Source organism: Teleopsis dalmanni, chromosome 1, assembly GCF_002237135.1.
Source record: "Teleopsis dalmanni isolate 2A chromosome 1, ASM223713v2, whole genome shotgun sequence".
NCBI classification, from domain to species: Eukaryota; Metazoa; Arthropoda; class Insecta; order Diptera; family Diopsidae; genus Teleopsis; species Teleopsis dalmanni.
In genome coordinates this window covers 147,888,639-147,916,106 of record NC_051846.1, presented here as the reverse complement: position 1 = coordinate 147,916,106, position 27,468 = coordinate 147,888,639, and the positions used below count along the sequence as shown (strand labels likewise).

At 30.7% G+C, this 27,468-nt stretch overlaps 2 protein-coding genes across 3 annotated transcripts in view; both read left to right on the top strand.

The window, feature by feature from the left end:
* Nucleotides 1-25,930, top strand: part of LOC119666416 — a 34,802-nt gene extending 8,872 nt beyond the window's left edge. Inside the window, exon 3 of the mRNA XM_038075694.1 lies at nucleotides 20,138-25,930. Within this exon, the coding sequence (XP_037931622.1) occupies nucleotides 20,459-25,930 (5,472 nt within the window). The 5' untranslated portion in view covers nucleotides 20,138-20,458. The remainder of the gene's footprint in view (nucleotides 1-20,137) is intronic.
* The window catches only part of LOC119669278 (transcription factor mef2A), a 142,085-nt gene continuing 117,309 nt past the window's right edge, over nucleotides 2,693-27,468 (top strand). For both annotated transcript variants that reach the window (XM_038079108.1, XM_038079107.1), the window contains exons 1-2: nucleotides 2,693-2,776; nucleotides 4,057-4,457. The gene's annotated coding sequence lies outside the window, so the exon portion shown is untranslated. The remainder of the gene's footprint in view (nucleotides 2,777-4,056; nucleotides 4,458-27,468) is intronic.

The window sequence follows — 27,468 nt, the reverse complement described above, 5'->3', positions numbered from 1 at the left end:
AAGAATTATTTATATATGAAGGTTTCATAAAATTATTTATGAATAGTCAATGGTATTGGGGGGTTTTTAGTTAGGCTAAGGCCCCTATACACCGAGACCAGCTTGATCTATTGTGCATTAATTTAAACACTTAGTATCTCGAGGACTCAAACCAGTCCTGAGTTTTCGAAGGTCTTCAACCTCTAGTTGGTATGCACCTTGTTTCTTCTGTGGCCTAGTGCATCACAGTAGGTGTTCAGATGTTCCATAGACGCTTGCTCATCACAGCAGAATCTGCAAATATAAGTGGCGGATATATCTATTTTGTGTAGGTGTTTATTACATGCGACATTGCCTTTTAGTGCACCGGAGATTGACTTTAGACTCCTGTTGTTTAGATTGAGAGCGGTGTTTGTTCTTTTGGTATCAAAATTCAAGAATCTTTTGGAATGATATAGGCCGTCTATCCACTCCAATATTCACTGTTACTTTGTTCAATCCATTTTTTGGTGGTTGTAGTTAAAACCTAAATTTACGCAAGTGAAAACACTGCATTCAATTATTTTGATTCAACATGGAGTTGCATTTTCCAACAGGGTGCTCTGACCAAGAAAACAGCTGAGGTGTCAATCCCTTATAGAGGGAAAACTATATTCAAACATATAGCTTCAATTGGTAAATATTAGAATTTCTTGGAATTACAATGGGGGTGTTTAATAACGAATTATTCTGGAGCACCATTGTATTAAGCTTTCATAGTGGATTCATGTGGATCATGTCAGAAAAATCTGTAATCTGTATATCATTATCGGTAAAATTTAAATTTCACAGTCATAACTTAAGCTACAATATTGACTTAAGTAATGCTTAAGTCTTTAACTTTGTTGACTTAATTCATACCCAAGTAAGTTTTTAGTCTAAAGTTACGACTGTGGAGCATAGGTGCATCTATGGCCGTCAACATGTTTTGCAAAACTTGTTACTAATATCGAAAGATGACACTCTGCCAAGTTGTACCTATGCTCCAACGGTGGCGAATTCCAACAAGCGGTTTATGCAGGAGTTGCCAAGATGAAAAGGAGGTAGAATCTATCAACCACGTCCTTTGTCTCTGTCCAGGACTTTAGACAAAGCGACTTCAATATCTCGGGGATCGCTTTTTTACGCACTTGGAAGAGATAATGAAAGTAAACTTATCGGATCTCCTCAACTTCATCTGAAAAAACCAAATGGTTTAACAAGAATTACAAAGCTTAGCAATTCGCCTCTCCCGGCAAAATTTTTGAGGGCATCACAATGAGCAATATATGCCTTCGAGTGGAAGTGCTGACAACGGTCAGCACGCGCCTTCCAAACCTAACCTAACCTAATATCGAAAGATAATATAATACCAATATAGTGTTTAATGATATCATCGGAAATAAAAATATAATATCGTAGGGACTAGTGATACTAATGTCGCGGACTAGTAATTGCAATAATAATAATAATACATTATAAAAATAAGATATATACAAATGTATACATATGTATGTATGTATGTATGTATGTATGTATGTATGTATGTATGTATGTATGTATGTATGTATGTATGTGAGTAAACCTCTTGGGTAAACAAATCATTGTTTTTAATATAATGTTTGTTATGAGTTTTTCTACATATGTATATACATATGGATGTACATACTTATTTATGTATGTACATATATGTATTATTTTAATTAAATTAATTTAATTTTAATTATTTATTGAAGCAATTAAATAAACAAAAATTGTATATAAAAATTATGTATGTATTTAGAAAAACATAATGGGGGTAACATAACTTTATATAAATATGCTTACATATGTATGTATGTACATATATACAAATGTATGTGTGTATGTAACTATATAAAAACAAAATAAGTCATAAATATTAAAATTAAAAATAATTATATTTTTATTTACTTGTGCAAATACATATGTATGTGTTTATACATGTATATATGTATGTACATACATATATAATAAACTGTAATAATGTATGTAAGTATATAACACTTATATACTCATATTTCTACAATGGACCTAAAATGTATTATACGCATTTTTGTATTAAAACTATAACTCTTTTCTTTTTTATGATATTTCCATGCAACTATTATTTATTGATTCCATATAATTTGTAATATTAAAAAAATATTTTTTTTCATATTGACTGTTGCTTACATTATTTATTACATGAAAGCATGTTGTAAGCAAGTCGCTACATGCAATCTGCCTCAGTTAACATGTTTTTTTTATGCCAGGCGCATACAACAGCTGTTTTGAGTTATTACGATCTCTTCTGCATTTACTTAGTTTCTCCTATAACCATTTCTCATAACAGAGCAACAAGACATTGCACAGCGGAAAAGTGTTGCCAACTCTACACACTTTTAGTGTGAAGAGCACAAAGGCACAAAGTGGTTTGCTGTGCATATTAATTTTATATATAAAAAAATAAAAACTGTTAATAAATATTCTTCTTATAATATTAAAAAATAAAATAAATAATTTAATATTCATAATAAATTATTTTTAAAAATTTTGTTTGTTTCTTGCCCAACTCATATTGTTTGTGTAATTGTGTTATATTTTTGTGTAATACTCTCAATATCAAAAATCAAACAAAACAAAAAAAAAATGTGTGTAGAAATTTGAGCGCAAGCAATAACGCCAATACGCCAGAGCTCAGTTCGTTTTGAAATCGCTTTGTAGATTGAGTGTGTTTACGGTGTGTGCGCAACGATCATTTCGAAGTGATTTTCTTTCTGTATGAAATAATATAATTATTCTTTTTTTTTTTTGTGTATTTAATTCAGCACACTCTGAATATATGTTATTCTTATATTTCAATTTAATAAATATTAAATTTTCTGCAAATAAACGACGTGTGTGTGTATAAATTTGTCCACCGGCGCAGGTGTTTTCTTTCTAAGCCATTTACGCGCCTCTGCTAAACTTTAACATAGTCACTTCACTACATGACGTTTTGGCTTAAAGTGCGTTCCCCGTTTTGTTAGATGTCAGAGTACAAAAACAAATACTCACTCTTGCCTTCCGTTCCCGTGCGGTCCGTATGCTCAGCCTCCTGTGCTTAACTTCCTAATTCGTTGTTTGGGCAAAATTAGTACGTGTTAACGAATTTTTGGCTACTCGCCGGAACCAAACCGGAACAGTTTTCTGCTGGCTTCCATGAATTTTAATTCTGTTATTAACATATTTTGAAATTCTGTGGCTAAACAAAAACAAAAAAAAAAACAACCGTTAATAATAACAATAACAAAAGTGAAATTTAATTTGAAAAAAAAGTAATAAATAATTACTAAAATATAATAATGAAAAATAATTGTATGTAAAAAATTTAAATTTGTATGCAAAAGAAATTTAAAACAAAAATTAAAAAAAAAATAAAAATAAATTTAAAAAAAAATTTGAAAAAATTAGAAAAATTATAGAAAAAAATTAAAAAAATTGCTCGAAGCATTATTCTAACGAAATTAGTTATAAATTAAATAAAAATTAAAAAAATATTGGAAATAAATTAGAAAAAAATTAAAAAGAAATTTAAAAAAAATTAAAAATTTATTAAAAAAAGTTTAAAAAAAAATTGCTCGAAGTACTATTCTAACGAAACTAATCATAAATAAAATAAAAATTAAAAAATGTGAAATAAATTAAATAAATATAAAAACAAAATTGGAAATAAATTAAAAAAATTTTAAAAATTTTAAAAAAATTATAAATAAAAATTCAAAAAAAAAAAAATTATAAATAAAAATTCAAAAAAAAAAAAATTATAAATAAAAATTCAAAAAAAAAAAAATTAAAAAAAAATTGCACAAAGCACTATTCTAACTAAATTAATCATTTCCATTCAATATTTTGTGATTTTATCAAATTTCTTGCAATTGATAAAAATAAAATTTTACTTACTTATTTAATGCTAACAATTGCAATTTCTTGTTTAATTTTTTTTTTGTTTTGCTCAAACAAGCAAATAAAAATAAAATAAAAAAAATAATAAAAAAAAATCTTATCATTTTCTGATAGTGAAAAAGTTTTGAGTGCAGATTTAACGAACAAAATAAAAATCCATTCCTGTCGAACGTTTCAATTTGCAAAATTTTGCAATAATAATTTTCATTCATTCGCTCAAGCAGTCATTCAGTCATTCAGTCATTCAGTCATTCATGCATTTAGTCAGTCATTCAGTCATACATAAATTCGCACATTAATTCTCATCATTAAAATTTGTTAAAATAAATCTGCTTTTGGCGTTGAATGAAACGAAACTATTTTGCTTTGTGGATTTTACTGCTAATTTAACTGCTAATTGAGTTTGATTTGCAAACGCAGTCGCTGCCGACGCCACTGCCACCGCTACTGCTCCAGCTACCAGCAGTTCAGATACAAAACAATAGCGCCAGCATTTTTTCTCGATTTGTTCCCAGGTAAGTTGATCTGAAATAAGTGAATTTTCGCAATTGGCGCTATTTATGCCGCACACATCGGGCCAAACACAATAAAATACATATATATATATATATATATATATCAATTCCAACTCCACCGATTATTAATGCGAGATAAATGCACTCTCATATATATTCATCCGTACAAAGTGTTTCACAACCGATAATTACATATCAGATTTAATGAGGTTTTTACACATCGCAGCTCAACCCAACAATATTGCAAGCGCTTTGTGTTTTTTTTACTCATTATTTTTATTTTATTTGATGAATCATAGTTTTGACTATTGTTTATTTACTTCATTTTAATTATTTGGTTTAAATACAGCTTTTCGTATAAAGTTACCAGACAGCTTGCTTTTGACAGAACACTTATGCTTTTGGACATTTTGGAATGATGTACTGGTGAAATTGATATTGAAATTGATAACGATATATATGTGGACTACACAATTGCTATTAGATTTAATTTTTAAATTTGGACAATTACTTATAAAGGTGCATCTTTGACCAATTTCAAATAGATCATCTTTAAGTAATCTTACATAAAGCAAAATAAAATGTCCAAAATATTTGGACTATTCAACTTCCAATAGATTTATTTTTTAAGCATACCATACCAGATTGTTTATTTGGTTGGTATTCGATTTGATTGCTATTAGATTTAATTTTTAAATTTGGACAATTACTTATAAAGGTGCATCTTTGACCAATTTTAAATAGATCATCTTTAAGTAATCTTAGTTAAAAGCAAAATAAAATGTACATTTATTTATTTTTTAAGCATACCATACCAGATTGTTTATTTGGTAAGGTCAGGTATAAGGATGAATCTGTGAGAATGTTTGAATATTTGGACTATTCAATTTCCAATAGATTTATTTTTTAAGCATACCATACCAAATTGCTTATTTGGTAGGATCAGGTATACGGATGAATTTGTGACAAATTCCAAGTAAGACCGCCTTTAAGTGATCTGCTTTAAGAGCAGTAGAAAATGTCCAAAATGTTTGGAGTATTTAATTTTCAATACAAAAATTTTTTTTATATTTACTAATTATTTATTTGTTAAGATCTGACACAAGAATGAATCTGTAATAAACTCTAAATATACTGTCTTCTAGTAATCGGCTTAAACAAAATGAACAAAATGTCCATAAGGTTTGGACAACTGAATTTCTGTTGGATTTCTGTTAAGTAATCTTCTTATGAAATACTATAAAGCGTATAAAATATTTGGAATATATTTATTTACACAATGTTTATTTCATATGTTTGTCAATTGTTTATTCGCTAAGGTCTGGTATTGTCTTCTAGTAATTGCCTTAAATAGCATAACAAAATGTTCAAAATTTTTAGACAACTAAATTTCTGTTAGATTTCTGTTAAGTTATTGGCTTAATTAGTAGAATGAAACATATAAAATATTTGTACTTTTCATTATATTTATACGATATTTATTTTATATGCTTGTCAATTGTTAATTTAGTAAGGTTAGGTGTGGGGATCAATCTGCTATAGATTCTGAATGAACTGCTATTTAGTAATTGGTTTTAACAGCAGTACTAAATTTGCGAAATGTTTCGACTAATCAACTAATCAATTTATTTAATATATTTTTTAAGTTTGCCATATGCTTATTCGGCAACCAAATACACTGTATATCTATTTGATACCAAATTGACCGCAGATCTGTTTGATACCAAATAGATCGCAGATCCATTTGATATCAAATAGACCGCAGATCTATTTTATACCAAACATAGATACCAAATTATTAATCAGCTTTTACAACAGTACAAAATGTCTAAAATAGTTGGACTATTCCAATAGATTTATTTATAAAGTTAGCTAATTCCTTGCTCGATAAGAACTGATTTAAAACTCTTTATGGGATTTGGAATCTTACCTGTCTCTTATGAGGATATAATAGTATAATAGACAGACTTTTTAGTAATCGGTCCTAACAATAATATACACTGTCCAAAATTTTTGAACTCTTCAATTTCTATTAGATGTATTTTCTTTAAGTTTTTTAATTGTTTGTAAAGTAAAAGCAAATATAAGAACAAATCTGCTACAGATTTCAAATAGATGTTCTTCTAGTTATCAAATTTAATAGTAGTACAAAATGTCTAGATGAATAGTTTAGATTTTTAATAGATTTATTTTTAAAATTGCCAATTGATTATCATGATGTGAGATTTTCATTTGCAGGTTTGTTTTTAAAAGAATATTATATGGAGTCAGATGAATATGGATAGATAATTATAAAATTATTATAGGTACTTATAAAATGATTTTAATATTATAAACTACAGTTTATTTCATTTATTAAAACTTAATAACAACATAATAAAGCAGAATATAATTGAACGGTAACATACATGGATTAAAATAACTTGATCCAAAATTTTGGTACAATTCTTTTGGATGACTTTCACGTCCACAAAAACTTTTGCTTCATTGATGAATGCATTTTTTTTGAAAGTTGATGTCAAATCAGGTGTATATGGTAAACAGCTGATAGTAAATTTTTTATTAAAATGATATTTTTTTAATTTTTAAAGCAGATTTAATGCCACAAATATTTTATAAATATTTCTTATTACATACACCAGTTAGGTACTTCAAAAGGCACTTATATGGTATATATTTTGAAGATCTACTCTATGATGTATTTAAAATTCATGTCTCTCATTATGAGCTGTCATGCTTTTTATACGTATACTGTCAATTATTAAGCAAATCCTAATACAGCCGTCAAGTTGCCCTACTTCTGTGTGACAAATGATATTTTTTATATACACAACGCGTATATAAAATCACACAGTAGAAATCCATGCTAAAATATTATGTGTCAATCATGTCGTCATAAAAAGTTTCTAAGTGCGAAAAACGTGTACAAATATTTTACGAATAAAAGATTTATATACATATATGATTTATATACATATATATTAGGTACATATATTTATTTATGTATTTCGTAGTTTTTTTAATTTTATTACTTTTTCGCTGTTTCACTGCGTGAAGAAAATTATAAGGCATTTCATATAAGTTATGTATGACTTTTAAAAATATTTGCTAATATTTAGTAATATTACGTATTTTTATTATATATGAATACAATATATTAAGTATGTGAAATTGTAGCAAAATTAGCAACAATGAAGTGTGTCCAATGTGCTCCTCATATAGTCTCCATCTGTAATGTCGAAAAACGTGAGCACCAATTTATTGAAATCTATAAGCCTAAAGTTAGTTGATTTATTTTTTTAATACAGCTAATTAAATTATTAGTTAGTTTTTAGTATATATCTTCAAAAAAGTATTTTTAATTAAAGTGAATAATTAAAATTTTTTGTACGAAGTTAACATATCAAAAAGTTCAACCGGTTCAATGGCTTTAGAATTATCTAAAGTGATTTGATTTTTAATGTCAATTATGGCGAAAACAACCATATTTCTTTATAGAAACCATTGATTTAATGGAGAGGTATTTATGAACAGTAGTAAATCACAACAACAAAATTTTTTATTATTCAATTGAATTTCTGGATAACCATCTAAAATGATTCTCTATGCAGTGACTGATGAAGTCAACAAATTTTAATAAGTTCATGTCAAATAGTATCACTTAGTATCAAATAAAGAAATAGTCCAATATTTCTTCCAAGATTTAAGACTTCAAATATCAAGTAAATTTCCAAATTCCCTTTCTTACCTCTCCAAGACAGACTTTTCTTAAAATCAAAGGCTTCAAACCAAAAAAAAAAAACAGTTTTAAGAAATATTTCAATAATCCCTATTTTGGTAGGGAAGGAGATCAATTTGTGAAAGCATATTTAAAGCAAAACAGTTTATCTATTTATTCCTGAAGTCACAATATTCGTATTATTTTATTAACCATTTAAAAACTTGATTTTGTCAGAGCCCCACATGTCTGCGAGATAAACGGATTGCGGACTCAAAGCAGATATTTTAGAGTCATACTGTTTTATAATGTATCCTCTATATTCATATTAAAACTTCTAACATATCTAAGAATATGACATTCGATTTAGTTAAGCTGGTTCTTTGGATTATTTCTAAATACCCAACATCAATGGTCTTGGAATTATTTCTTATATATATTTATTCGTAAATAGTTTATTAAGACTGAAAGTACTGCAAGGGTTAAACTCGTGCCCTGCCAAATTTGTAGCTCAGAGTCAATGTTCAGAATGAACTTACCCAAAGCAGTACACGACTTATCTGTAATATTTTTGTTGTTGTTGTGATTTGAGTTAGTGCTATTCCGCACTTTTACTCTTTTGTGGCTGGGGGCTTATCCCTGCCGCACACTAAACTTAAACTATACTAGAATCATTATCATTTATTTATCTTCTAACTGATGACGAACCGTAGATCAGCATATCTTCCTGTGCGTCCTGTTTTTTGTATATAAAGCTAATGATGACAGTAGTTATTGATTACAAATTAAAATAAAAATTATGATGTTTAAAAATTAAAAAATATTGAAAATCTTATAAAAAAGTTTACTTGAAATTTGTTATCAAAGATTTGGTTATCTACTAGTATTTACCCAGATATAAATCTCAAATCTTATTTGATTATCATATGGATTATTTAGTATTCAGATTATGAAATGAGGTGTTTTCAAGTAGATACTGCTGATTGGTGTAAAATAAAAAGCTTATAGATAATTTAGACATATGTGAGTAACTGGAAATTTGAGTATATCAGAGATAGTTAAAGTTTTTAATATATCAGGTATTCATCAGAATAACTTCATATAGCACCTGTGTTAAATTTTGATAAACTTATATATCTTTAAAAGAAAATTTTCCAATTATTTGTAGTATATTTTAAGTTTCTTTAGCAGTTTATAAAAATCGTTCATTCAGTGACGTAGCGAAGTTTGAGAGAGGGTTGCAAAATAATTCCCACAGAAGTTAGTTATATATGTATAACTTACAGTTATATATACAGTTAAATATGTATAACTTACTCAATTATATATATATTTAAATTAGCTTTGTTGCCTCTGTACTTATTATGCAAATTCATTGGTTTCACACAATTTTTATGGAAGATCTTAGTTGTTGTTCCAGAGACATATAATCCACTTTTTTTTCTTGTAATTAATAACAATTCTATATAATGCCTTATGTATTCATTATACAGAATAATTTATAGAATTTTGTCGTTAAGTGGACAATTCATAAACTTGGATATTTCGAAAATCAGAAATATTAGTCAATCGATGAATTGCGCTTTTCCTAAATTGAATATTCATGGAATTAAATATTTGCTAAATTCAACATTCGTTAAATTGATTATTTTATATACTGGACTGGCAGATTAGCTAACCATGCCAGAAGATTGAATCTCTCTTGCAATTATACCTGTCGGAGTTGTGAACAGGGTTATAAAAGTGTCTTCCATCTTCTTTATTCGTACAAGCCCACGTTCCTTATACGTTAACACAATGGGCCTATAGGCCTAAGTGGATCACATTGGATCGGAGGTACAACCCGACCTAACCTATACTGTACTATAAACTATCATTCTATTTAATTATTTCATTTCCACAATTTTTTTTTTTGATAACCTCTAGAGGCTGTTGATCTGGTGAAAAAGGTTAATGGGTCATCGAATTAATTACTTTCCTAAATGATCCGCTAATTTGTGTTATTTTAACGTAATTTTTACTACAAATTTGTGTGAGCCATTAGAGCAATCAATGAACGTTTTGAACAGTTAGTTCCGGTTTATTTAATGTTTACTTTTGTTTTTGGGTTCCATGTGTACTTCCGAAGAAATTACAAACAAATTATGTTTAATATAATTAAAGCGGAAATAGCCATGAAAACATTAGTAATTGTTTAGCGGATTCGTACAAGTGTAACCCTTGCATATACAAGAGAAAATACACGCTCAGGTACTTCCTGTCACGGATACAAATTTCTAATAAAACACACAAAATTTGTACATAATTTTTAGACTGTTTGTCTGTCTGTCAGTCTATCTGCACATAATTAAAACTTAGTGGTAATTTATGCAACTCTAATCACCTGCGGCATTAATAAACAAATAAATTATATTAAGTAAATAATGTATGCACTGCATTTTTAGTGAAGCTCTCCTCGTTAAAGTGCCGCTTGGCACCAAATTTATGTACGAGAAGGTAAAATCCACTGACATTAATGATTAAAAATCCATATTCGCTCAGTGGGGCTCTCCTTTCTACTTACAGGAGTGATTCGCAGTCGAAGTGCTTGTTTGCAAGCCTCTGAGTAGGCATTTTGCGTTTTGATAATGCCGTAGATATAGGCATTCTGCCCTGCCTGCCTGCCTGCCTGCCTGCCTGCCTGATTGCTTTATGGCAGAAGATACTTCCAGCAACCATTGATATCGAGCATTTACTTTCACGTACTGCGCCTCGTATGAGTCGCTGCAGTTCGAATTAAAATGAAATTGCTTACAGTTGGTTAAGTAAGGTGAGCTAAAGTTACTTTATGGTTCATGAAGAATTCTACTGCAGGTTATGTTGCATTTCGTGTGCTTTGCCATGTTTCCTTGTTTTTTTCCTCTTTTTTGCTTTTGTGAAATACAAGTAACACTATGCGCTGCTGTATCGGAATGTATTGAAATATGTTTACAATGAATTTGTATGTTCATATGCTGGAAATGTCAGCGTTGCCGCTGAGCTAAGCTATGCTTCGTTGCGATTTCGTTAACCAATCTCATAGATAGATATACCAGTCTCATTGCCGGGTATGTAAGAACTACTTGCTTACAGTTCCGTTTCATAGGGTAAACAGGTAAGTAAGGTAAGATAAGGTAAGGTAAATGCTATCTGCAGTTTTGCTCTTCACTTATTTCTGTTGCTGACATTGCAGTTGCTGTTGCGGTTGCCGCCGCCGCAGTCGCCGTCTGTGTGAATTCGATTTAATGCAACAACTTCGAATCTTGTCTGCAACTTCAATGCTTTTGTTAAAAAAAATTCTTTATTTTTATTTTTTTAGAATTTGATTAAAAACAACTAGAAGGGGTGCGTTGCAGATTAGAAGTATTGAAGTATTCACTTAAAATGTAATTCATCTAGTTTAATAGTTAATATTTTACGCTATATAGTCGGTTCATATCTTATGTTGAGCCTTTTCTGAGTTAGTACACCTGAGCACTTTTACTCTATGATGGCTGGAGGGTTTCTGCAGAGTCCCACCCATCTCACTGACTAGATTAGATTATGCTGGCAGGCTATAAAGGCCACGCGTAGACCACTAAGGTCCATTGCGATACCAGATCAGAGTCTTGTTTTAGCGATTGTAAGCATCACTTAAGATGCGTGTTTCATTAGCAAAATTTATTAAGATTCCAACAGAAACCTCAGGTATGTACTCCAGTCCTGCAAAACTGAAAGCTCCCAAGTATTTTTGTCGAGTTCTCGAGAGAGCCGGGCAATTACACATCAGATGCTCTAGAGTTTCCTTTGCATCCGGCTCATTGCATTTCCTGCAAGCATCGTTGTGAATTAGGTTTAGTTTTCGGGCATGTGATGCAACCAAACAGTGACCTGTCAACACACCAATTAATGTTCTACAGTTCCTTCGGTTAAACGATATAACATTCTTGGTGTATTTTTCTTCGTATATGTGTCTACACATAATTCTAGCTGTTCTACAGGTGGTTAAGTTCCGCCACCTTACCTTTGCTCTCACTGACTAATTTGAGTATTCCTCATAATCTAAGATTGATCTAAGATCTGCGTACCGCCCCGTGCGGTTACTGATTACTCTAAGATTAGATAGTGCTAACTAGGGTAGCTTATCGGTTTTCGCATATAACTTCAGAGCTCTGTCCCTTATGTATTTTTTGACCGGATCTATTCTAAGGTATCTTAGCATGTCATTTATGCGGATGTACCATGGCACTTTGAAGAGCCTTCGGAGAGCCTTCGGAGAGCCTGACTTTGAGCAACTTACAGGTTTTGGATAGTAGAGTCGGCAGCTTTGCTGTATGCGACACACACATAAAGTAGTGCTGGTCTAATTACTTGGTTGGTTCATATAAACCTTTACAAACCAATCAATGAACAAGAGAGAGCCACTGTATGCCATGTACTTGTGGAATGCCTGGCACTGATGCATAATTGGAAGAAACACCTAATAGGGTATTTCATGAATCATAAGGACTAGTAAAGATAGGCTCTATACTGTCTTACATTAAAGAAATCTGACTTGGGGAAACACTCTAACCCGACTAAGAGGCACAATAGATCTTTTAAGCCGCCCTTGAAAATTAAATTATATTTTATTACTGTCTATTAACAATTATTATAATAATAATAATATTTCTGTCATTCAATAAAATATGTTTTGCACTCAGAATGCCAACCACAATTACCTTTCCTTCATTCAATTTTATTACACAGAAGTATTTAAGTAATTTTTTCTAAATTACGAGAAGAAAGAACTTCAAGTTTAAAACCCCACTTCAAAAAGTAACGAACTGCAAAACCTCATATAACACAATATTTTTTATTTATTTGTATCTCAAAGATTTTGTTCTGTAGCAGCTGCTCTTTGTAGCGCAATTTTTTTCAACTTCCTTATTTCTTTTTTATGAATGGTACGTTTTGCTTACTTTTCCACAGTTCTCATCTACTACTTGCATACGAGTATATATCTATATACACACGAGTATATCATGTATAAAAGATACGATTATATGCGAGTAGTATTTATGTATCTGCAATATATCATTAAGATTTAGTTTATAACTGAGCATAGCTGAGACTTCATACTTTGTAGTTAAGGTAAAGTACGAGTATCTTTACATACACATATACAGATACATAGCCATACATACACATACATACACACATATGATGGCAGGCAGAGGTGGAAGGATTTTTGCTTAAAGGATTTTTACCTTTATATTAAGATCTTAGTCTACTTGAGTGCATTGAAGTGTGTTAAAATTTTGTTGTAAGTATGTTATCTGCTGCTTTGTAAAATTGCGTAAATGAAAACTGTCAAAAGAAATATAATTAAAAAATATGAATGAAAGGATTTAACGAAGGATGAGCTAATCTTTTAAGGAAGTTCAAAAGTCTTGTTTTCCTTAACTTCAACTAAGTTTAGTAGTTCATTTTAAGGCATAAACTTCCCTTGCTTCTAGATATACCTATAGTTTTTTTACTTCCTAAAATGTAAATTTTTAGAAAATATCTTTTTGTTACACAGAAAGGAAAACTTATTGGAAAAGTTAGAAATATTTATCCATTTAATCAAATAATTAATTTTTAAAAGGAATATAAATTTATTCATATGAGCAGTAAACTCACATGACTAGATAGCTCACATGACTGGTAGTTGGACCTGTCCTGCCTAAACTGCTGAAGAGCGTGTTTGCCAACACTTTTGAAAGAGATAGTAGAGCTCCTGTTGTGTGAGCCCCTTTCTTTCCTTTACTCAGTGATATCTGCAACATTAAAATTGGCCAGATGCTTGTAATTAACAAAGTCTCCAGTTAGTTCCAGTATGCCCAACCTTCTATCCATAATTACGTGAAATGTTAAGTCAAAATGACTACAATTTATAAGAATAATGTAAGTCATTGCCTAGTTCTTGTTTATATTGTTCAAGGTATACAAGGGAGAGGCCGAAAATTAAGATCAGATGTCGCAGAAGTCAATTAACACCTATTGTAATCCAATATCAATAGCTGATCTTAACGAGAAATTTGTTTCCAGTCTTAATATTTAATAGTACACTTTATCTGCTACTAGAGTATCTTTTTGATATATAATAAACTACTACATTTGTCATGATGGGTAAAAAAATAGATGATATTAACCCATTAAATTCTAAGCCAAAAAAATTCTTCAATTTTTTTTTTCTGTTCAGAAGTTTATATAGTCTTATTTTGGTCAACAAAATACGATTTTGCAAACAGTTCACATCAATGACTCACCGTTGTTCCTTTACGGGGATTTTGATTTTTCGAACAATACCTTAAGATATCTGTTTTAAAACTATTAATTTTTAAGGTGCTAAAAATCAATGTTTTATTGAATTAATTTATTATAAATCATCTTTTAAATTAATGGTATCTTTTAAAATAGTGTATTTTTCATTAGTTTTATCTTTTTTATATATTTTATATTTTTTTATAACACATTTGTTATAAAAAATGTGTTCCATATCAATTTATTATTATTATTAAATAATAGCCTATTAATGCACTACAACCTTAAAGATCGATTGTGCGCTTAAAAACCCAACTAAAACAATTCTAGACTATTTATAAACATCTAGACTATTTTACCTGATTGATTTGGAACCAAGATCCCGTTTCTAGGGTAGTTAAGTCTATGTCTTGCCGTTGCATAAAACATGTTCTGATGTTTTATTCTTCTCAAGACAGAGTCGACAGGAATCATTTTCTACCCGAACTATATTCTTTATGTGGTAATTGAGACTATAGTGTTCTGTAAGAAGTTTAGTGTGGAGTTTATTATCGTTTCTGTTAAGGTTAAAGATAGCGGTAACTTTGATGTGCTCAGGATCAATGAATTTTCTTGACTGCTGTATGTTTGTTTGAGCTCTCCAGCCTTCAAGTAGATTTTGTTTCTCCCGCTCACATAGTTAGTTATTTGTGAAGCTATTTGTTATTCCGCAGAAGGGTTCTGGACCAATGAAAAGAGTACATCCACAAAACTTAGCTAGGTGCTATGAGAAATGTTCATTATTATAGATTTATTTATTTAGCTTGATCTCTGCAGTTATTACTAATATTTTTTACTGTTTCAAGAAAGGCAAATAACATGTGCAATAGCTATCATTTGGGTTTTTTCCATGATTACCCTGGAAAATTTTATCTGCTCTTTCGTATATAAATTTTTGTCTGACGAGTATTGCAGTAAAAAGATTTAGTCTTCAACTTTATATTCATATTTGTTTGGATTTTAATTTTTAAATTTAATTATTTAATTTGTTTTTATATACATACTGCTTATATAGCTTATATAAATCTTAGCTTATATTAAAATTAAGTAATATAAATTGCAGTAATATGAATGCAATAAAGATTGCTGTTTTTTAAGCAGTAAAATGTACTACGTTTTAAAGATATCTTGTGAAACTAAATGAGATATCTAATTATAATAGACTGATGTTATACAAATATTAAAGGGTCTCGGCACAGGTATATCTGTATACCAAAATAAATTTTTCTTTTTTTGTAGTAAGCCACATGAATCATAAAAAAAAACAATTGTCTTGCTATATTGCATGGAAGTCTTGACTGACGAGTGTAGGGTACTCGATTTTCTTACCTGCTGTTCAATACTATCTTTTGCCTTTGATGTTTCTTGTTGTAATAAAAAAAAAAAAACAATTTATTTTACTGTATGGATTCTACTTGAATGCTTATAACTACAAATGTCATGGGTATTACGTTTATTGTTGGAATTTTTATTTTATTTCTCATTGTTATTAAATTTATTTTTTGGCCAGGTATGATATATGCTCTAAGGAACTCCCAACTGAGTTGCTGCTGTAGAAGTTTTTATTAACAACCAAAAATAACTCTTAGTAAAAATTGTTTTTTTTTGTTTTTTGTATTATTATTTCTTGAATTTCTAAAATACATTTGCTCCTTTCCTGCTGCTGCACTTATGAATTTATGGTTTTTATTTTATTTTAGGTCAAATTTTTATTTGATGCTCTAAAATTTTTACCTGCTATGAGAGAGGAGACTATAACGTTTGTGCAGTTTATTTCTATTATTATTATTATTTTCTGTAAAAAGAAAAACAATTTCGGAAAACAAAGGAACTCAATTATGCAAAAATATACCCAGTTTGTTTATATATTAAACTTCGTTTTTAGGCAAATATAATTAAACGAATTCTGTGCCAGTTTTATAATCAAAAAGTAATTATTTGCCTTTATTGTTGTTCTATTCAACAGACACAAAGTCTGTATGTTAGTTAAATTTAATAATAGAAGTAAAATAAGATTGGCATACCAGATAATTAAAAACTCAATTGCACAAAACACTAAAATTTTTCCCAAAAACATAAAGTCTGAATCCATATACCATATATATATGGTACAATACAATGCATATGAAAGTGTATATAGTCATATATATTATTCAAATATATATTTATGTAGCGGACTCTGTAATTGGTTGCAGTCAAGTACGGCTTTGGATCAGTTGGTTAAGGTGCGCTGATTCTGAGCTTCATATTTGGCAGGACCCGAGTTCGATTCCTGGTACTTGTAGTCTCAAAAATAAATATTTATTTTTGAGTAATTAAATATAAGAATTATTTCCAAGACCACTGATGAAGGGTATTTGGCAATATACGAAACAGCTGTATGGTCAGCCAAAAATTCAATTAATTAAAATTATTTAAAAAATAAATTTTTGTTGTTGTTTCACTTCTGTTCGAAAACCTCTTTATAAACTAATATAGCAAATGGAATACTGACGAAAGTCTTGTGAAAGAGCTCAACATAGCTTTGCATCAAACCAAAGCCTTATTATTAAATCTTATCTCTTATTTGGTGATATGAAATACAATAAAAATTAATTTAAATTTGTTTTAAAAAATATATACTGCATTTGCTTTTTTTGTTACTAATTAAGTCATAAAAAGCGACTGATTGCATTGCAAGTGAATGCATGCTTTTGCTCATACAAAAGAAAATAATTATAATTTGGAAAATATTTGTCCATTCTGATTTTAACAATAAATACAGGGACAGATACAGATACGTGCCAGATCCACATACACCAACTGCAACTGCACTTTCAACTGCACTTGCACTTGCAACTGCACTTGCAACTGCAGCTGCTGCAACAGTTCATATTAATGAGCAACAATTGTTATTGTTAATGATTTGTAAGGCGGCTACGTTGGCGCCGAGAATGCAAACGCAAACTCAACGCTTAAACGCTGAAACGCAAACGCAAATGCAGTAAAATAAACAAATTGCAAGTTTGCTCCTCCACATGAGATACTTTCTGTTTATTTAAACTTAAAAGTGTTGAATTTTGGCCTTATCAGTTTGTTTATCGATTAAAGTGGGTATGTACGCGTATGTATGTTAATATTTTCAGTTAAAATTCACACATTAACTTTAACATAAAACCAACAATTGTTTTGCTTGTTAAAATTTTCCCTTTTTGATCAAATATTTGCGTTTGTTTAGCTTGCAACACTGAATTTAATTATTAAAGTATTAACATATTTGTGCAAATTTATATGTTTATTTATTTAACTTTTTTACTTCTCATATTGTTTTTAAAATTTTTTGTAATGCATCCGGTAATTTAATACCGATTTTTTTGTCTTCTCACCTCCCATAAATTAATTTTAACAAATTATTTGCTTGTTTTCGCATAAATTCTTTTGTCACTTCACTTTCACACAAAACAAAAAAAAAAAAAACAAAAAAAATAATAATATTAATATTTGTTTATAATTTAATAAAAAATTTTAATTAATTTTACTGAATTATATTTGCAATTCATGTTCATTGAAAACAATTCTCACTGTCGAGTATTTTCTTAACAGGAAGAAACTAGTTAAATGCAGTTTCAAATACTATAGCAAATTTATTTGTTAGGAAAATAAGAATTAGCAGTACTGGGAAATGAGACAGTTGATGCTATTGCTAAAAATGGCGCAAAACTTTCAGATCAACAAACGAGCAAAGTACTCAGACCTCTGAAACAAATACTGGAAATTCTGGACGAACACATGACAATAAGAGCAAAGGAAAGGTGACGAAACTTAAGCACCTGTAGAATAGCTAGAATCATGTGTACACACATATACGAAGAAAAGTACACCAAGGATGTTATATTGTCTAACCGAAGAAATTGTAGAACATTAATTGTTGGGTTGACAGGTCACTGTCTGATCGCAACACATGCGCACAAACTAAAAACCCAATTCAGAGCGTTGCTGTAGGAAATACAACGAGCCGAATGCAAGAGAACATCTGTTGTGTAACTGCTCGGACCTCTCGAGAACTCGACAAAAATACTTGGGGGCTGTCAGTTTTACCGAACTTGAAAACATATCTAAGATTTCTGTTGAAACCCTAATAAAATTCGCTAATAAATTCGCGCATCCTAAGTGATGGTCACAATCGCTAAAATTAAGACTAAGATCTGATATTGCAATGGACCTTAATGGTCTACGAGTGCTAGTAATGCTAATACCTAGCATTACTAGCACTCGAAATGCAAACTAACATCATATTTCCATGCAGGCTCTGTAATCTAATCTCTAAACAGGCAGTATATGAGTGCAACCATAAACAATGATTCTACAAAATAATAGTAATGGAATTTAACAATTAAAAAATATAATATAATTGATACTTGCAGTTAAAAAAATTATTTGCGAATAATTAAATATAAGAATAAAACTTATTTTTTGATCTATTTTTCATTAACAAAAGTTGTACCAATTCATATGACTTCACATTTTTTTGGCATATGATTCTCCTATTTGCTATTGCCTAAAGATTTTATATTATATGTGGTATCAGTTAGACTGAGACTTGAATGTGGCAAAGTATCACCAACTTTACGAAGTGTCTCTTCAGAAGCTTCTTCAGCTAATTTAGAAAATACTTGTTATCCTAACTGCAACTTTTTGCATCCTATATCTAGCTGAAGTTCTACCAAAGAGGTGTAAATTTTCTTTCTGAAGATAATATTGATCTTCCATAGTTCTGTAAAATTTTTCACATATGCCATTAGTTTGTTGAGAACGAGCTTAAGTTTGAGAATGATCAATATCCTCAAATACAGCTGGTAAGCGTGATTTTCAGGTCTGCCACAGTACACTGTACTAGTATCCAATACCTTTGTTATTACAGCTATCTCTGCCACTCAAGTATCCAGAATGTTCTGTTTCAATTTCTCCATGGGCCTCTTTTCCTTTCTCAGCCTTCTCTAGAGCTGTTGTCTGCTTTTCTGTTAAGATCTTGCCGTCTTTGAATGCCTTTCACTTCTTTTTGAAATTGTCAAAAACATTTCTTTGCCACACCGATCTTATTCCACTTGCAGAGGTGAGAATTCCACTCTTTTCCAGTTTGTTTGCTGCTCTTTCTTATCCTTATGCTGGAAAGTCTATTGCTATATCAATTACTGCTTTTTATATATCCTCTTCCATTTCTCCTCCTTTTCATACAGATCTTTGAAGCGGTAGAATGTATCCCTTCTTTACCTTACACTGTATTTACTGTTCTGTTTTGATTTCTTTTTACTACAAAAATAGAGATTGATTAGTGGAAGCGACGGTTACTACCTTAACGTTCTTTAATCCAGGATAGTGAGTAGAATCTTTAAGTGACATCGGATGCTTTCGTTTTCTTTTATAGGAATAGCAGTATTAGTACTAATTTTTTGATCTAATAATTTATAATTGATCTAATAGATCTTCTGCTGTAACTGCAAACCTTGTATGTATCATGGGTTTTAAAGTTAGTTGTTTTAGATGTTAATCTTGCTGCTATAGTCCCTAATCCTTTGGTTTTTTTAGCTAAGATAGTTGAGCTTTTTTTTAGCTCTTTCAACGGTTTTAATTATATGATTGTTCAATATCTTTCTTTCAGAAATAGCAACGTTTTGGAAAAATCTATAAGCTGCTTTAATTTGATGCCAATCTTCACAAGCCTGATTTATTAAACGCTCAGCAAAATTATTAATTATTTTTAAAAGTCTCCTACTTAATCTTATATCACCAAAATTAACAATTCCAAATTCATTTTCTGCCAATTTGCCATTTTCAGACTATAGATCTATTTATAATAGAAAGTAGAATTCGTTAAATAGCAGCTTCTTCTCCATTTTTAGATTTATGCGACAAGACAGAAAATATTGACACAGATACTTATTGAAATACCGTTTTACTCATAAAAAGATAGTGAGTCGATATGTTAGCAGGGGGTAAAGAGTCCGGTAAATCACCTAGTAGTGGGAGCACTCTAAACAAGCCAGATTTCGTTACTAGAGATCCTATTTCCATTTTTAGTAGGGTAAAAAATGCAAGTGATGAAGAGGAAAAAAAGAAGCTTAATCAACTTTTAGAGATACTAAGGAAAAAATTGCCTGAGGGCTTTAAGATAGGAGCTGCTGTAGGTGAAGGGGATTGTTTCTTTGATTCCATAGCTCAAGGCTTGAACGAGCTAAAAGATAAAGGTGTGATTACAGGTAGTAAAGGATTTAGTGTAAAGTCTTTGAGGGAATATTGTAAGCAATATGCAGAACAAGTTAATGAAACAAAAAAAGCTTCATGGTTGGGTAGTGCTTTAAAAGGAAAGGGTGAAAAACTTTGTGAATATATTCCGCGTATTAAATTTACAACAGAAGACATTGACAATACATGCTCTGGTTCAAGAATAAAAATTCAAAAGTTAGAAAATGCTATATGGGGACGACCTGAAGTTGAAGGAAAAATGATATGCGAAAAGTATGGCGTCAAAGTTAGGACTATAGAATTGAGAGATAAAGAGATAGATGGATTACATGTTACTAAAGGTAAGGTAGGTACAGGTAATAATATTATTTACATAGTGAATTACAGGAACCATTTTGTACCACTTCTTAGTAATATTGAAAAAGATATAAAGAGAAGTATAAAAGTTTCTAGAGAGGAAGCTTACGGTAATGTGGTAGCAAACAATATTTCTCAATCTTACATTTCTACACCATTACAAGATATTGAAAATTCCTCACACGAGCAAAACGATCATTCAAGGAGTACAGATAAGGAAAATCGTAAAACGAGTAGAAAACGAAGACGTTCTGTTACAGACAAAGATGATATAATATTGAAGAGGTCGCGTGTGGATGTACACAATATTAATGAAGAAATTAGATTTGCTAAAAGTGTTGCCGGTAAAGAAGGGACACCTAGATTTAATCAGTTCTTAGATTTTTTAATTGCAGGGGAAGGAAAAGAATGTCTAGAAGTTCTGAAAGGAAAAGGAATAAACTTATCCAGTATGTCCAGTATTTTAAGTGGATCAGGATCTGATGCTACAAAAGCTTTTAAAGGCTTATATGATCTGTGGTTTGATGAGCAAGGAAATAAAACACGATATTTAAAAACTCTAGAAAAAGAAAGAATAAATCTAGCTAGTGTTTCTAGTATTTTAAGTAAAGCAAGAGCTAATGCTGCAAAGACTTTTAAAGGCTTATATGATCTATGGTTTGATGAGCAAGGAAATAAAACACGATATTTAAAAACTCTAGAAAAAGAAAGAATAAATCTAGCTAGTGTTTCTAGTATCTTAGGCAGAACAGGAACTAGTGCTGCAAAAGCTTTTAAAGACTTATATGACCTATGGTTTGATGAAGAAGAAAATAAAACACGATATTTAAAAACTCTAGAAAAAGAAGGAATAGGCTTAGCCAGTGTATCCAATATTTTGCATGGAGCAAGAGCTAATGCTGCAAAGACTTTTAAAGTCTTACATGATCTGTGGTTTGATGGGCAAGGAAATAAAACACAATATTTAAAAACCTTGGGAAAAGAAGAAATAAATCTTACTAATTTATCCGGTATTTTAAGTAAAGCAGGAGCTAAAGCTCCCAAAGCGTTTAAAGACTTATATAATCTGTGGTTTGATGAAGAAGGAAATAAAACACAATATTTAAAAACCCTGGAAAAAGAAGAAATAAATCTTGCTAATGTGTCTAGTATTTTAGGTGGAGCAGGAGCTAATGGTGCAAAGGCTTTTAAAGACTTATATGATCTGTGGTTTAATGAAAAAGGAAATAAAACACAATATTTAAAAACTCTAGAAGAAAGCGGAATGGGTCTTACTAATGTATCCAGTATTTTGCATAGAGTAGGAGCTAATGGTGCAAAAGCTTTTAAAGGCTTATATGATCTGTGGTTTGATGAGCAAGGAAATAAAACACAATATTTGAGAACTCTAGAAAAAGAAGGAATAAGTCTTGCTAGTATATCCAGTATCTTGCATGGTGCAGGAGCTAATGGTGCAAAGGCTTTTAAAGACTTGTATGACCTGTGGTTTGATGAAGAAGGAAATAAAACACAATATTTAAAAACCCTGGAAAAAGAAGAAATAAATCTTACTAATGTATCCAGTATTCTAAATGGAGCAGGAGCTAATGGTGCAAAGGCTTTTAAAGACTTATATGATCTGTGGTTTGATAAGCAAGGAAATGAAACACAATATTTAAAAACTCTAAAAAAAGAAAAAGTAAATCTAGCTGATGTGCCCGGTATTTTAAGTAAAGCAGGAGCTAAAGCTCCTAAAGCATTTAAAGACTTATATGATCTGTGGTTTGATAAGCAAGGAAATGAAACACAATACTTAAAAACCTTAAAAAAAGAAAAAATAAATCTAACTAATATGTCCAGTATTTTGCACGGAGTAGGAGCTAATGGTGCAAAGGCTTTTAAAGACTTGTATGACCTGTGGTTTGATGAAGAAGGAAATAAAACACAATATTTAAAAACCCTGGAAAAAGGAGAAATAAATCTTACTAATGTGTCTAGTATTTTAGGTGGAGCAGGAGCTAATGGTGCAAAAGCTTTTAAAGACTTATATGATCTGTGGTTTAATGAAAAAGGAAATAAAACACAATATTTAAAAACTCTAGAAAAGGAAGGAATAGATCTATCTAGCATATCTAGTATTTTGAATGGAGCAGGAGCCAATGGTGCAAAAGCTTTTAAAGACTCATATGATCTGTGGTTTGATGAAGAAGGAAATAAAACTCAATATTTGAGAACTATAGAAAAAGAAGGAACAAGTTTTGCTAGCATGTCCAGTATCTTACATGGAGCAGGAGCTAATGGTGCAAAGGCTTTTAAAGGCTTATATGATCTTTGGTTTGATAAGCAAGGAAATGAAACACAATATTTAAAAACTCTAAAAAAAGAAGGAATAAATTTACCTAATATGTCCAGTATTTTAAGTGGAGCAGGAGCGAATACTACAAAAGCTTTTAAAGACTTATATGATCTTTGGTTTGATAAGCAAGGAAATAAAAAACAGTATTTAAAACATTTGACTGAAAAAAAGAATACGGAAAGGAATTTTACTATAAGTAACTTGTCTGGTATTTTAAGTGGGGCAGGAGCCAAAGCTAGCAGTGCTTTTAAAGAATTACATGACGTTTGTTTTAACGACAATGGAGAAGAGACAGAACTTTTAAATAATTTCTATGATGCAGGCTTTAAGCCAGGTAACTTATCCTCTATGTTATGTGGATCAGGATCTCGCACTTCTCATAGATTAAAAGAATTTCATAATACTCTTTTTGACGATAAAGGAAAGGAAACAGGACTTTTAAGTGATTTTCATAAGATAGGTTTTAATCCTCAGAGTCTGTGCAGTATATTAAGCGCATCAGTAAGTAGTTTAGGTCAGTTTCATGATTTTTGTTCCACAAAAAAAGCAAAAGCGTATTTAATCCATTTCTCACAGGCAGGTTTTACTATTAACAAATTATCTGATATACTGCATGGAGCAAGGGCTAGCATTTGTTCTGCTCTGAAAGATTTTCACAATGTTTGTTTTGATGAGCAAGGGAACAATACGCAGCTTTTGAATGATTTCTATAGCGTAGGGTTTACGGCAAGACACTTATCCAAAATATTAGGCATGGCAGGAAATAATTCAGCTTCTATCTTAAAAAATTTCCACAAATCATGTTTTAATGAAAGGAATTATTTAAATCACTTCTTAGCCGAGAAAAAACTTTTTACACCAAAAAATTTATCTAGGATGTTACATAGAGTAGGACTTAGTATTTGTTCTGCCTTTGAAAAATTGCATGGTTTTTGTTTTGATAAAGCAGGAAGTAAAACGGATTATTTAAATAATCTTATCAAAAATAACTCACCGGATACGATACTTAATACACTATATAAAAAAGTAGAAAAAGTTAAAAAAGCTCCTTCTGCTTTCTTAGATGAGCAGAATATTAGTGAAGAAGATAAAATAACCAATCCAGATCTTAACCTGAGTAGCGCATCCGGTAGAACAGAGCAAGAACAAAACTTGGGTAGTTTACAACAAGGTGATTCTAAAATTAAGAGAAAAACCCGGAAGGGTATTACTAACCAAAGTAAGAACGGACAATATGATAAAATTTTAGACACAGTAGCAGGTAGCTCAAGAGATTTATCCCAGAGACGAGGAACAAGGAAAAAACAAATACAGTCAATACACTACAGCAAGAGGCAACGAGAAGTGTTTTCAGACTTATCAAAGTTTGCGTTATCTATTAAACCAGTGAAACAAGGGCTTTATTTATCTTCTTTTAAAGCACGTGGGGTTGAGATTGATGGTAGATGTGTAGAGATTACACGTGGCTTATCGCAAGCTTTATTTTTACAGAGTGACAAGTCATTTTTAAGTAATTTAGAAACTTCCGCTGAAATTTACGAGCGTATAGTGCAGGGCAAGCAGGTATCTAAAATGGAAGAAAGAGAGGTTTTTGCTTTTAGTAAATTATTTAATGTTTTCGAACAACAGTTAGATTCTTCTACGAATAGCCTGCCTTCAAACCTAATGCATAATAAGGACTATAAAACACCTAGTAATTTATCACATTATATAACTGAAGTTAAAGGTGATTTTGCTATTCACTTAGTAACAAGTGATCACGTTGTTGCAGTTTATAGAATAGGTGATAATTATGCTTATTTTGATAGCAATACAGCATTTGTTTCTGGATTGAAAAGTGTTGATCAGCTTATAGATGCTGTAGAAAAAGGAATGAAATCTGCTAGCTATAAAGTAGAAAAAGAAGGGTTCCTTGTTGAACACTTTGACATTGAGCGAGCTAATGGGTTATTGTCAAGTGAAGATAAACAAATTTTAGCAAAAGAAATCAAAACAGAATGTCAACTTCTAGCAGAGCAAGATAAGGAGCTTGGTTTTATAAAAGTCAATGGTCAAGAAGTATCCAGAGTAGAATTATATGAGCTTGGTACTAAAATTAGTGTGGAAGGCGGCTTACCTTTACTTATTAATGCTGATATGAATTTAAGTAGCAAAAAATTCCAAGCTCATCTAGACAGAAAAGAAGTAAGTCTGACAGCTAGAGAATATCTTGATCATTTGAAGGGTAGCAGGAATGTAGAAGAAATAGTACAAGCGACTGAAACAATTCCTTTTGAAGGTTCAAAACGTGAAATTGAGAAAGCGGAGCAAATGCGTGAGCCAAAGCAATCTGTGTTGGAACAGTTGGTTAAAAGAACAATTAATACTATATTTGCTGCTGTGTCTCTTGCCGACATTAGCCGATCAGAGAGTCAGTTATTGTGGGAAGCAAAAAGTAGACTTGAAACTCATTTAGGTGATGTGACAGTAAATAATCAACCAATGAGAACAGAGTATCCGTTCAGGAGAGTGGTTTAAGAAATGATAGATAGAAGATTGTGAAAAGGTTTAGGTTACTTTGTTTCCATGTTAAGTATAACGAAATTATCTGTTCAAGTTCCTCGCTGTGATTGTGCAAAATATGAGTTTTTACGATAAACGATATAATGCCTAATTTTCCCTTCAGCATTAGACTTGCTGCGAAGGAGGAGAAATGTTTATATAAAGAAAGATAGAGCAAGTAAAAGTGAGGTAAAATGACCATAATCTAAGGTAATGTTCAAAAAAGTGTGTCAAACCAAAAAATAGATTGATATAAAGAAAAGTTTATGTACTAGATTTAATAGTCGAATCCATCCCAAGAAAACTTCTTCTCACGGTTATTATTTTAAATTAAACAAGAGTGACCATATTGTTAATTTAATGATAGAAAGTATCAAAGTGTATAACTATTGAAATAATGGTATTAGTTATAAAAGGATAACTTTACTTTATTGATTTTTTCGACTACCATGCGGATAGTTTAACATAGTGAATCGATATGTTTGCACAGAGTAAAGAATCCAGTAAATTATATAATGAACGCTTGAATCCAGATAGTGAGAGCACTCTAGAAACGTCAAGTTTTGTTACTAAAGACTCTATTCCCATTTTTAGTCAGATAAAAAATGTAAAGGATGATAAAGAGAAAAAAGAAAAGCTCAATCAACTTTTAGATGCATTAAGGAAGAAATTGCCTGAGGGCTTTAAGATCGGAGCTGCTGTGGGTGAAGAGGATTGTTTATTTGATTCAGTTGCTCAAGGATTGAATGAGCTAAAAGATAAAGGTCTAGTCGAAAATAGTGAAAGGTTTAATGTAAAATCATTAAGAAAAGATTGTGCAAATGATGCTAGAAAATACGAAGATAAAATTGTAAAGGATGCAAATGAAGGTGGCTATTTTGTTCCACAGAAGAATATTGCTTTTCCTCATCTTGAAAATATTATGGATAAAAAGGGAAATGATGTTCCAGATGTGCAGGAGACTTTTGACAAATACTTGGACTATATTAAAAGTGTGGCTACAGAAAATGGTCCTATTCCTATACGGGGAAGACTAGATATTGAAGGAAGAAAGATATGTGACAAATATAAAGTAAAAATTAAAGTGATAGGACTTAAAGAACAACCTATAGGTGATACAAATGTTATTGAAAGCGAACAAGGCGAAGGTACTAATGTTATTACTATGGTAAATTACAAGAATCATTTTGTACCACTTCTTAGTAACCTCGAAGAAGATATTGAAGGAGCTATACTAGTTTCTAGAGAAGAGGTTTATGGTATAGCAGATGAAGAAAGTCCTTCTTTGATTGAAGATATCAAAAATTATGATCTCGAAGAAGGAGCAGAACAGCAGTCACAAGCACAGAACCAATCTAATCGCGATTCTTTACAAGGCAAAATTCATCTTACTGCAATTGATATTTATCATGGGTTAAACCAAGTAACATTTGGTAGTGATGATTCAGGTAATTCTAGAGGATGGGCAGATATTGATCATATAAACAATTTTATGAACAAGGCAATTGCAAATA